We start from the raw sequence: 12,318 nt of genomic DNA, 5'->3' as shown, positions 1-12,318 counted from the left end.
TGATAAAGGGATTGTATTTTTATCATCTGTCTGTAATGAATGTAAAATCTCAGAGGCAGCTGCAGGAGGAGGGGAAGCACACACACGTGTATTGGCAAACCATTTTGCATATTGCTGCAGGCAGACCTCCCCGTGTTTCCTTTGCTTGTGGAACGGGGAATGGTCAGGAATGTTACTTAAAGCTTTGAGGGAAACACTGGATTTTCACATAATGATGTTTTGCTGAGGAAGGATGAATCCTTTCCACCTGATGTACCTTCGTTGTCTCCCAGCTTCCATAGTGTTTTGTGTTGCTTGTTGGGGTTTTCCTCACTCCTGTCCTTGTGCTGGTACCTCCCTGGCTGCCCACCTACGGGTGTTTCTGGCAACCTTTGGCAGCTGTAACACGGCAGATGTGCTGGGGTGGGAGGGGAAGGCAGCCTGGCAGGACGAGTTCTGCCTTGGAAGGAAGTAGTCACAGCTCCTGGAAGTAGTCACAGCTCTTGGAAATAGTCACAGCTCCTGGTGGGTGAGTTCTGACTGGTGATAAAAAGTCACAGGCATTGCTGGTTCTCATAAAGGAGAAGGGTATTGCTGTGTTCCTCCGTTACGGATATTTTAAAAATGCTGTCTGTACTGCTCCACTAGCTCCTGCTAGTTTGTTAGGACTCCTTGTAGAATTTACAAATCCATAGGAATACAATTAACAGTAATAACCTGAGCCTTTAGGGAAAAGACTGTATGTAAAAAAGAGTGGTTTCCTCCTCTGCTGCAGTGCCTGGGTAGAGCTGTTGCTTGCATGAGGAACAAAATTAAAATGAGCCTTTTGCTCAGTTATTGCTTCAGAGGCAGCAAAACCAGGAGAGTGAGCTGGATTGTTTTTCCATTTAATCTTCTGTGCAATTGCTAATTAAGTCCCTATTGCTGGAGCTTTATTAATGCTAAAGATGTGAAAGGCAGAAAAAGCCTGCTGAAGATGTGAAAGGCAGTTTGATGTTTTCCAGCTGATGGCTGAATGTGAATAACTGACCATTAGAAGAAATGTTGTTTCAAAATCTGGAATTACTGAGAAGTGCTTGAATGCTAGAGCATCGTCTTCACACTGGCTTTTTGATTTATAACCCAAAGCCATTCCTGCTGCCTAATTGGCAGGCTGTTCTTAAGAGCTTTATAATCCAATTAACATCCAGAGCAGTAATAAGGCATTTGAGCAAATGGAGGGAATTTGTCTTCCAGTGACTTGCGACAGTGCATTTGCAGCAAAGGCTGTGAAGGGCTTGATGTGCTCCTCTTGATGGTTCTGTGGATTGTTGGGCAGTGGGAAGAGAGCTGCCAGCCCCTCCAGGAGTTCTTTCACCTGCTCTGGACAGCTCTGACTGCTTTCCTCAAGGAAGGAGCCGTGCTGTGCTCGAGGGGGGCATCTGTGGGTCACAGGGTGGTGCTGGCCACAGAAGGAAATGGCACAGTAAACTTTAGGGGAAGGTGGTGCCTGAGGACAAGGTAAGCTGAGCCACAGGGAGGTGAGGCAGAGCCTGTGGCAGAAGGCTGCAAGGCTGGGTTGGGCAGCCTCTCACTGTGTTACTGACCAGCTCGTGGGGTGGGTGTGAGGAGCTGATTAAACATCTGAGCTTTCTTTCCCCCCTCCCTGCTTTTTGCAGCTCTCCATGAATTCCCCAATGACATCTTCACGAACGAGGACAGGAGACATGGAGCTGTCGTCCTGCACGTCCTCTGTGTAAGTGTTGTTTGTGACTTTGCCTTTCTTCTCCTGCTGCCATGGACAGGGCCTGGTGTGCTCAAGAGCTCCGATTGAAGTTATTTTCTCTTCGGTGCATTTTCATCTCCTCTATGGACTGTGAAGTCAGGGATGTGATGCTTTTTTGTTCTTGGGATCTTCTGATAAAAAGGAGTCAATAATGGAAGGATGGTTTAAACTCGCTTCCCGTTTTCATTTTTTTTCTGTAGACAGCGTCAGAATGTCAGGCCTTAGGAAAGAGAAAATCGTCTGTGAAAATGGGACAGTTTGTCATCTTTAAGATGAAAACTAAATGTCAGAGAGCTAAAAGATGCAAGAGTTCTGCAAGAAGTAACTCTGGAACACTCTGAAGTTTATGGGATAGAATAATTGACATAGAAATATCCATGGCATTATGTGGATTGGAAAGTTTGCTTTATCAGCTCTTTGAGTTACATTAGAGGCATTCTTAAGCAGCCAAGAAAATACCTGCTCCTAATGAATGTTTAGAAGCTTTTAACAATTTTTAGTCAGCTTAAATGAGCAGTCACCATTAGCTGTGAGAAGTGATTCATGATTTCTTGAGTATGAATTAGATTGTATTGCATATTTTAATGTGAGCTCTCTGTGTAAGGATTTTATTTTGACTAAATAGCTGCAGAAATTTGTTGAGTAACGTTGCTATTGACCGTGCCTGGCAAGTTCAAGAATCTCAAGTTTCCATGGGAACATTGAGCTTTGAAATGTTTTGGAAACTGAGCACTGGACCCGAGCTGGATTTTATATCACCGACAAGAATACTCCTGAAAATTCATATATTAATTCAGTTCTGAATGTGCTGAATGTGCCTTTAACATGTACCAAAATGGAGTCTGGAGGACTGAACTGTCTAGTTCAGAATAAAAAGAAAAATCTGTTTTTAATGAGAAGTAGAAAAGCATCCACTGTCCCAGCAGAAATGTACTCAGTTTCTTCCCTGCTAGCAAACAGCAAGGCAGCTCCCTCCATCCATTGTTCCATGGGTGCTCCATTGTTCTCTGGAGCAGTTCCGTGGACTTAGGAAAATTTACTGACCACTCTTTGTCTTGGAGTCCCTGAGGTGCAGGACCTGGCTGGATTCAGCCTCTCTAGTACTGGGGTAGCTGCAGACAACCTCAAAGAAAAAAATGATACTCAGAGAAAACAGAAAACTGTCAGCATTTAGCAACCTGCCTCTAGCCTGGGTTGGAAGGGGTGCTCTTTGTACTGGCCTCCAGTTCTGTTTTTTACCTCCCAGAAATACAGTTACCAAACGTGTGATGAAATCAGAGGAGAAGCAGAAATGCACTCTTTTGGGGGAAAGAGGATACAGAGAGAGTTTTTTTGCCTCTACTGAGGTTTTTTCATGGGTTTGAGGAAACTGGACTGTAAAAGGAACTCTGTAATGGTAGGGAGAACAATGCAGTGGTGATTAGAGGTCATCACCATGCTTCTCATGTTAGTGACCTCCCCTTAAACTCCCCGGCAGTTTCTGTTCATTTCAGTAAAAATGTTGTTCTCTGTTCTCTGCCCTTTGCCCGCAGTTTCATGTTTAACTCTGAAAGGCATCAAGGCAAAGCTGGTTTACCAGAAGCTAGAGGAATGGGACAAAAGCTATCACTGGGACCTTGGGGAAGAGCAGGAGTCTTCCCAGGGCATCTTCTCCCTTTTGTTTAATAAAAAGGGAAAGAAGACCCCAGCAAATCTTCACAGTGGGGCTGTGTGAATTACTAAACATGATCTGATGCTTCACAAAGATGAAAGTTAATCCCTAAACACTTGAAAAATTGGGCAGGCCAGCAATAGTTTTAGGTCTGAACTGAAAATACTTTGGTTTGAAGGAGAAGTGGGCTACTGAGGGCATATTACAGGTTGTAGTCATGGTGTTTCATTTCTCCTGGATCCTTTTTCAGAGCTCAGCAGCTGACTGCTTCACTGCTGTTCATTATTTCCATGTCCACTCTGAGAAGAGGCTGAGCTGCTGAGTAACTCCCCACTAAGTCACTAGTTTGGGATGTTCAGTTTGGAGGGGCCAGGGTCTGGATTTGAAGTCTGGTGCTGTTCCTGCAGCCTGGGAGCTCCCCAGCACCCAAGGGCTTCTTTTTGCAATCTTATCATTACTGTTTGTAGAATCATAGAGGGGGTTGGATTGGAAGGAACCTTACACATTATCCAGTTCCAGCTCCTCTCCTATGGGCTGGGACACCTTCCGCTATCCCAGGTTACTCCAAGTTTCGTCCAGCCTGGCCTTGGACACTTCCAGGGATCCACGGCCAGCCACAGCTTTTCTGGGCAACCTGAGCCTCACTACCCTCACAGGGAAGTATTTCTTCCCAATACCCAATCTACCCTGCCTTCTGTCAACATGAAGCCATTCCCCCTTGTCCTGTCACTCCAAGCCCTTGTCAAAGTCCCTCTCCAGCTCTCCTGCAGTCCCTTTGGGTACTGGAAGGCTGTGTAGGTGCTCTCTTAGCTTTTGCCTTGTTTATATTTTGTTCCAGCTGACGTCCCCGTGCCGATCTTCAGCCCTGCCACACTCAGGGGCACTGGCACCAGTTACCCCCTCGAGGCAGGAGGGAAATGGCTTTGCTGAGAAATTCCCAAGGTTTTGGCTGGCAGCTGAGAATGGGGGGTTTGGGTCTCTGCGTTACCTCTGTGTTTCTGACAGCACAGTGTTGCTTCCTCTTTTCCCAGCCTCCTCCAGCAGATCTGGAGTGCAGTGCCAGGATATGTTGGCTTGCCAGCGTGAGGAGCCTGTGCATGGTCAGAGCTGAGCCTGTCCCTGGGCAGAGCTGGGCTCTCCACACTGAGCAGGGTGGAGGAGCAGTGTCTGTGCTCAGCCATCCCTCCTGCTCCTGGCTTGCCACTGCTTCCCGTAGCCATGGGAACGGGGGCTCTGACAGGCCCCTGCCTCCCTCCTGCGAGGCACTGGGGAAATGTAGGTCGCCCTGGACAGGTCCTGTCTCTGTCTATTTCTGCATCGGGTCAATACCCAGACACATCTCATTTCTGCAGCACAGGGTTTCTCCTTAGGGGGTTGATTTCTCTGGTGCCCTGGCCATCTGTGGAGCACTGCTGGGCACATCATGGTACACAAGCTGCTGGACAGAGTCAGCCCGGGCTCTGTGGCTTCCTGCTTTGGTTGGGGTTTTGAATTTCCCTCCAACAATGGAGTTTTAGGTGGGTTTGTAGCGCAGTCAGAATTGAGAAAAGCCCTGTGCTTGGTTAAGGTGGTTTCAGGGTGGCCCCTTGCTAGTCCTGCCCCCAGAGCAGGGGTCTGTGGGGCAGCAGCAGCCACCCCTGCTTTGCTGCCAGCAACAACCTGGGCCTTTCACAGCTCCCTGGGAAGAAGGCAGGGCTGTAGGGATTGCTGCTTCTACGGCATTCTGCTCTCTTGTGAAAAGCCTCATTCTCTCAGTGAAGTGAGTTTGAATGTGAAGACTGTCATAGGAAGCTCAAGGACTGCTGGACAAACATGAAGAATGACCATTTCTGTGCTGTGCAGTGGAACAGGTATTTTGAGTAAGAAATTTAATCACCTTTGATGCAGAGATTGCATCTCTGTTTGTTAAAATTGTCATTTTAAAATCAGTCCTAATGTGGTACTTAATCTGGCATTTGTAATCCTTTTATGCAGGGCCATCTCATTTTCCTAATTTTTTAATGTCCTTTGGGGAAGGAGGAGTGAGTGTGTTTTTTAAAGTGTGTTGCCTGCCTAAAGACTCCCTTATCATCACTTGGAGCTGAAAACAACTGAGTCAAGCTGAGGCTGAGCCTTATTTTGTGCGTTGAGTCCTCCACATTGTACTCTGCTGCCATTGCACGGGTCATATTCCGTGTCCCCCAACCACTTCCTTAATTCCCAGTGGCACTTTCAGGTGGAGCAGCTTTCAGTCTGTGCTGCCCTGCTCCTTTCCAGAGCTGCTGCTCCCGTGCTGCCTGTGAAGACAGGGGGCCATGTGCTGAAGGAAAACTCCATCCAACTCCTTGGTGGAATCTCGCGATGACTTAGGTGGGAGTTGGTTCCACCTCATCGTGCTGAGTGTCTCAGCTGTGCTGTTGGCCCTCTCCTCACTGGACATGGGGTGCAGACTGGCCTCCCTGATGCTCCTGCCTTCCTCCCTCTTGCATAAAGAAGCCCTCTCCTGCTTGTGTTCCTGCTGGCCCAAACGCTAAGGATTGCTTTGTTTTGTTTGTTTAAAAAACAAACAAACAAGCCCCACCAAAAAGCCCGAAGAACTTCCAAGGAAGTATCAGTTACTATACTCATGTGTTCCCTGGCTGTGGGTAGCTTCCAGTGATTTGGTCTGTGAACAAGGCTGAACAAGTACCCCAGGTACTCCTTCGATTCTGACACTTTGCACTTTATTGCACCCAAGCCACTTGAATGAACTTAGGGAAGACTCACAGCCAGCACCAGATTGGTGACAGCAGTGAGGTCATTAAAGTAAATGCTGGAGTGTGCAGGTCAAGTGGGCTCAGCCTGGTCAGTGCTGTCAGCCTGGTGCTAGCACTCATCCCGAGGAGTGTAGCAGGTTTGGCTTTGTGCTTCCAGCTTCTGCAGCAGGGGGTCAGTCCCCACTCCTGGCAGGGATGAGCAAGAGCCTAGAGGGGCAGTTCCTTCACATTTATTTTTCTGTTCCTTACTCATTTCATTGCCCTTTTTGCCTTTTGTCTTCTACCTGATCCTACTAATGAGAAAGCACAGGTAGACAAAAGCAAATTCCCTTGCCAGCCTTGAAGGTTGTTGTTGTGCCCTCTAAAAACCTGGACACCATGAGATGCCACTTCTGTGCTGGGATGTGGAGATGCTTTGGCAGTCTTGCGTGCACTGGAAGCAACGCAAGCCCTCCCCTGGGATCATTCGAATGCGCATCTAAAAATCCAGAGAAGGAATTGACTAAACTGAAAAACTGGTGGGTGCCTTGCCCCCGGTGCCTCTGTGAGCCCTGTGGAGCTTGGCATCATCTGTGGACACCTACAGTGCAGTGCAGTGCATGTGTGCTGCGTGTGGGGGCATCTGGGGTGAGCTGCCTGGGCTCTGGAGCGTGGGCTGCTGCCTCCCCTTGGCCCCCGTTCCCTTGCCTGCCTCCAGGAGGTGCAGGAAGCCCAGGTGGGCGTGGATGGTGTCAAACAGAGGGGACATGCTCACTTTACAGGAATGATGCTGATGGACAGATTAGCATTCTTGGGAGGCATTACTGTGTGTTTGGACAGGGCAGCAAGGGCATGACTCACTGCAGATTAATATGATTAGCAGATCAAAAATCTAGGCTGAAGTTGGGTACCTGCTCTCTGTTGTATTTCAATGGAATTTGGCCATATCACTCTCTGGAGGCCTCTCTGATCCTTGTTCCTATCTTCCTTTATCTCTGTTGATACAGTTGGTATTGTGTCAGCAGCCAGTGCTCCGTTTGCAAGATCAGTTCTTTGCTGCACCCAACAGAGTTGGAGACCTGGAATTTTGCTTACTCTTGTGATCCTTGGGGCTGTTTTGCAGTGTAAGATTTTCAAAAAGCCTGAGTTACACTTACTCATGTTGATGAAGCAGAGAAACTCTCCAAGTGACATTCTAGCACCTGTTATGTCAAGATTGTGTCAAAATCATTTGTTATGATGAAATTTCCATCTCTAATCCTGAAAAAAAAAATACACCTGAATTATTTTTGAGCTTAAAAAGTTTTCATGGGCTGAGATGTACAGTAATTACTGGTTTTTTTGCAGCAAAGTTGTAATTCTGGCAAATTAGAATCTGTGTTTTTGGTGGGGCTGGGGGATTTAAACCTGTTCCAGGAAAATCAAAACAAGAACAAAAAAAAACCAAACCTGGAGGATATTTTTATTGCCGCTTTCTCTCCAGAAAAAAAATACTCAGGTCTCCTCGCATTGCCTGAGCTTCTGCAGGGCTTCAACAACAAGCAAAGCCAGAGGATCTGTTGGTGATATGCTTGGAACTGTGGTTCCCTAGGATTAATACGCTGTTTTTCTACAAATATGGGCCCCTTCTCTCAGCTGTAGTTAGTCACTGGAGCTGCACTACTTCTAGAAGTAACTCTGTGCTGGTGCTTGGCAGGTGTCACCAGAAAGGTGGGGCTGTCTTTGAATCTTGCAGCAAGTCTCGGATGTGTCCATGCCAGAAACGCAGCGTGGGCTGGGAGGCAGACTCAGCCTGGCTGGGAGGGTGTGCTCTTCGAGTGCCTGGCATGTTTTACCCTGGTTTTCCCCTCTGCCAGTGGGCATTTTCCCATCCCGTGGCAGCCTTTGTGTTGAGGTGAGGAGTGAGCTTCTTCCCTGTGGGCAGGATGGGCCAGGTTGCCCTGCAGGGCTTTGCTGTGTGGATGTGAGCCACACTGTGCTGTGTGCCTCTGGGGGCAGAGATCGGGCCCCAGCACCTTCTGTTTAATAGTACAGAAACCCAGATTAAATGCTTCTTGCATGAAATGGAAGAACTGATTGGCCCAGTGTCATTTAGAGTCCTGTGTTCCCCCTTGGTTTTATTTGTTCCTATGTGAAGTTCAGCAAGATTTACCACTCGGACTCAGGTGACATGGCAGGGCACTTCAGTCCAGAAAAACAAGCTCCTTTTCCCTTTTCCTGAACACTAGATTTCAAAAATTACTCCTCCAGGGTTTGGATGTTCACAGAACACAGTGATAAAAAAGCCTTGCACTGCCCAACGGGGAAAGAAAGGAGGGCAAATATACTTCAGTGTGGCTTAGCAATGTCCAGAGATTAAAAAAAAAAAAAAAAAAAGGCAAAAAATATGGTGAAAATAAAATGTTGGCAGCTGTTGATAGTTTAGAAGAACTTTTGGATGACTACTCCACGATCTTTCAATTAAATCCAAGACAGCTCTATGAATTCTTGTTGCAGAAGCATTTTATTTTCTTGAAAAGTCTGTACCAAATCACACCTGAGATGGGTTGGGATGCTGTGTGACAGTCTCCAGACTCAGCCTTTTTTCTTGTCTCTTGCAGGCTGTGTACATGTTCTACGCCTTGGCAATCGTCTGCGATGACTTCTTTGTCCCTTCGCTGGAAAAGATCTGTGAAGTAAGTGTTAGATGTTCCTTCCTCTTGTGCTGCTTTCACAGCAGCTCTGGAGAGCCCTGGGGTGTGGTGATGGTGTATTTGCTGTTGTCCTGCAGTGTTGCCTGTGCTGCTTGTCTTGTTGCTCAACATGAGGTGTGTGCATTGACTCAGCTCCGTGTTCTTCCTCGCAGGACAGGCTCTCCAGGTGCTCCAGGCATTCACACTGGAGCCACACTGGTGGCTGCTGTTGCCTCTTGTTTGTGTGTCTTTGCAGATGTCTCTGCAGAAACACCAGGCCCTAGCCTTAGCTGACAGAAATTAAAACCTCTGGTGATTTACCCCGGTAGAAACCGTGGATCTTGTACCCTGCCCTCACAGTCATGACTGTCAGACCTTGTGTTGTGTGGGTGTAAGTTGTAAAGCAGCAGGGACAGCTAGGTCAGCTGTAAAGAAGCTTGTGAATGCTTCCAGCAATGACAAAGGACTCTGTTTCTCTTTGGTAAGGTCAGGATGCCTAAATTTTAGAAGACAAGGAGTACATTTTTGCCTAAATCAGTTTGGACGGCCACAGAGCGAACACAGACCATGTGCCCAAAATTACTGCGAGCCACATTTGCTGTCAGTTCCAGGCAGTGAAATCTCTGTGTGGGGAGAATACGGCTGGTCTTGGCAGTGAGAGGTCTATGCCATTTGTAGAAGACACCTGTCCATGTGCCTGGGAGCAAGTGTCACCCATCAGGGTGTGGGCTCTGCTGGCCCTGGGAGAGGTGTGGAAGCTGACAGGGCAAGTCATTTGTGCTGACAGCACTGAGGAAGCTGTCTCTAAACTCAGCTGATATTTGAAGTCCAGCACCCTGCTGTGCAGGCCTTTTTTGCATCATCAAAGATAAAAGCCCCCAGGAAATTCCACTTTTTGTGCTTAAGTACAGAGATAACTGAAAGGTAGCAACGTAAGGCAGGAGCTTCTGTCCTGCAAAGTTGCTGCACCTTTTGGGGCTAAAGCTGGGGAACCCCATTGCAAAGTTCAGGAGAGGGAACATGGGTGTGGACATGGGGATAGGAGATGCTGGGGGATGTAGACATGCTGAGTTCTTGGACCTCCCCTCTCCCGAGCAAATGAACCTCACTGGGAAGTGTGGCTCTAGAAGCTGGCTCAGGTGTCTGTGGGTGAGCAAAACCTGAGCTGAGTGAGCAGTGTCCAGGACAGGTAAAGTATTTTGGGGTGCTGTCAATATGCCCAAGGGCAAGACAGCAATCCAGAGGGACACAGGGAGACGGGAGATGGAGGGAGATTGTTATTTCTCTTGTCTGCACACTCGTTAATTGCCGCCCATGAGTGTGTTTTGATTGAGCCCCACTCGTGGCCCAGAGGCCTGACCTGGGTCTGTGGAGCACTGGCTCCTGTTGCAGTTCTGCCTGGGGCTCTGACAGGCCATGGACAAGCTCCATCACTTCCCTGTGCCTCTGTTTCCTGCACTGCTCAGTAGAAAAGTTAATCCTTGACTGTGTTTACAGATGACAGTCAGAAACACTGCGCATGTTGTTACCAGTTTGTAACTTCACTGGTGGTAAACTTAGTTGTCACAAGCGAGGGGCTCTTTTATGGTCACTAACTCTCTGCACATGCAGGATCTGTGTGTCTCCACCTTCTCCCAGAAGCTGGTCTAACAAGTGCCAGCCCTACAATGCCATTTGTTCTTCTGACAAATTCTCAGATGTGCTTGGGGTTGTGCCGACATCTGATGTCTAAAAAGCAAACACCCTCTCTGTGTGATGTACTGCAGTATTTGCACGCCCTGGGCCCTAGAAGGCAGTTTTTGCTTGCTTAGATCTTTGCTGTTTTGTTATTTGTCGTCTCCTCAATGGTACACAGCAATTCCTCGTGTGCCTTAGTGGTTCTGAATCATTCTGTTATCCAGCACCATAAGATGACAGTAACAATTTTTATTCAACTGTGTGTAGAAGAGAAAGCTTAGCAACTGAACACCAGATCTGGAGTGCTTGTGTTGAGAAGTTGCTGTGCAGGAGAAAGATGCTGTGGCATTAGGGATTATCCAAATGGGCCACATAAATGCATCAGACTTTTCTGTTCTATTGCTCCTGCTTGATTCTCTCCCAGAAATGTCTTCTCTCACCCCATAGGTGATGTTTGGAGACATTCAAATATTCTTACGCACCGAGAATTCAGGCCTCCTGCCTGAAGGCTTTTTTGGCCTTGAAGATCTGCCTGTAGTTGTACATCTTCTCACAGTTTAGATGCTCTAATTCTAAAACAAATGTCCTTTTTCTGGCTTAGCTTCATCTAGTTTGGGAAGCAGTTGTTGAGTTGAACCAGCAAGCCATTTTCACTCCTAAATGTGTGCTGACATGGGAATTTTCTCCAGAACACTCGCTATGGTAGACATCCACTTTCTGTGTTAGTTCAGACTTACAAAAAAACCCTGATTTTATTTCGTTTTCTAAAACAGTTTCTGCTTGCACTTGCCTGGCTGCCCCACTCCTGGTAGTTTACACTATGTCAGTGGCAAACATTTGTCTGCAAATACATTTTTGCTGTCTACACAGAGTGCTGTTTTCTGCTCTGTTGTATCAGCTTTATCATCACGTGCATTTTAGTGAATTCTCTAGAAACTGTCCTCAAGGACACCTACTGTAGCTTTGAATTCATCCACCCCTCCAGGAAGTCAGCACAGCTGGTTGCCTTGGCTGGTGGCTTTGCTTTCAGGAGGCACCGTGAGTTCCAGCAGCTATTGTAGGATGGATGTCTCCATAGTTTCATAGCGCATCCTGCAGAAGAACCTGGCCTTCGGGCATCTGCTTCTGGTCCTGTGAACTTCTTTCACGATAGTTTTAATCCTGTTTAAAATCATTTTCCATAAATCTGTATTTTATCAGGTTCCACAAGCTTTATAGCACTCCAGCAATGCTGTGGTCTTCTGCTTCAAAGGCACTCCTGGTGAGGGCACATCCTGTCCTTTTCCCTTGTCCCCATAATTTGTGTACAAAGGGTTGTTACCTCTGTATGGGCAATGGGTAGAGTTACCCTCCCTTAGGGGCGAGGAATACCCATTGTGGAATCTTCAGAAAAGGCTGCTGTGAGGATCTCTGCTCTCTTGTCTCTGTGCAAAGGTACTTGGGCAAGGCTGAACAGCAGAGGAGCCCTCAGTGCTGCAGGGGAATGGAGACAGAGGGAGGTTTCCTGTGTCCTGCCAGGCTGGGGGGGCTGCCTCAAAAGCCAGCTCTGCCAGGGACACTTCCCACCACCCTGATCTGCTTTCCCCATGCTCCTGGCTGCCTTTCCTGTGCTCCCACAGTGGCAGCTGCTGCCTTGGTGTAGTAACAGCTCGGGGTGGTGGCCATATGGCAGGAGCTGGTGCTCCTCTTCAGCAGGGAAGGGTGCCTTGTGGTATCTGCTGAGCAGATGCAGATGAGTGCTGGGTCCATGGGAGCTGGTGCAGATGGAACAGTGGGAGTGCAGACAACATAGAGGGTGTAATTAACCAAGGAAATCTTCGGAAGCAGCATATGCTGATGAAGTTTTCATAGAACAGTGGG

At 47.7% G+C, this 12,318-nt stretch overlaps 1 protein-coding gene across 2 annotated transcripts in view; it reads left to right on the top strand.

Moving 5' to 3' along the window:
* SLC24A3 (solute carrier family 24 member 3) overlaps nucleotides 1–12,318 on the top strand; it is a 112,925-nt gene that overhangs the window by 53,749 nt on the left and 46,858 nt on the right. For both annotated transcript variants that reach the window (XM_038133170.1, XM_038133171.1), the window contains exons 3-4: nucleotides 1,638–1,714; nucleotides 8,710–8,784. In XM_038133170.1, the coding sequence (XP_037989098.1) occupies nucleotides 1,638–1,714; nucleotides 8,710–8,784 (152 nt within the window). The remainder of the gene's footprint in view (nucleotides 1–1,637; nucleotides 1,715–8,709; nucleotides 8,785–12,318) is intronic.

Source organism: Motacilla alba, chromosome 3 (assembly GCF_015832195.1).
Source record: "Motacilla alba alba isolate MOTALB_02 chromosome 3, Motacilla_alba_V1.0_pri, whole genome shotgun sequence".
Classification (NCBI taxonomy): Eukaryota; Metazoa; Chordata; class Aves; order Passeriformes; family Motacillidae; genus Motacilla; species Motacilla alba.
This window is presented reverse-complemented; position numbering and strand designations above follow the sequence as displayed.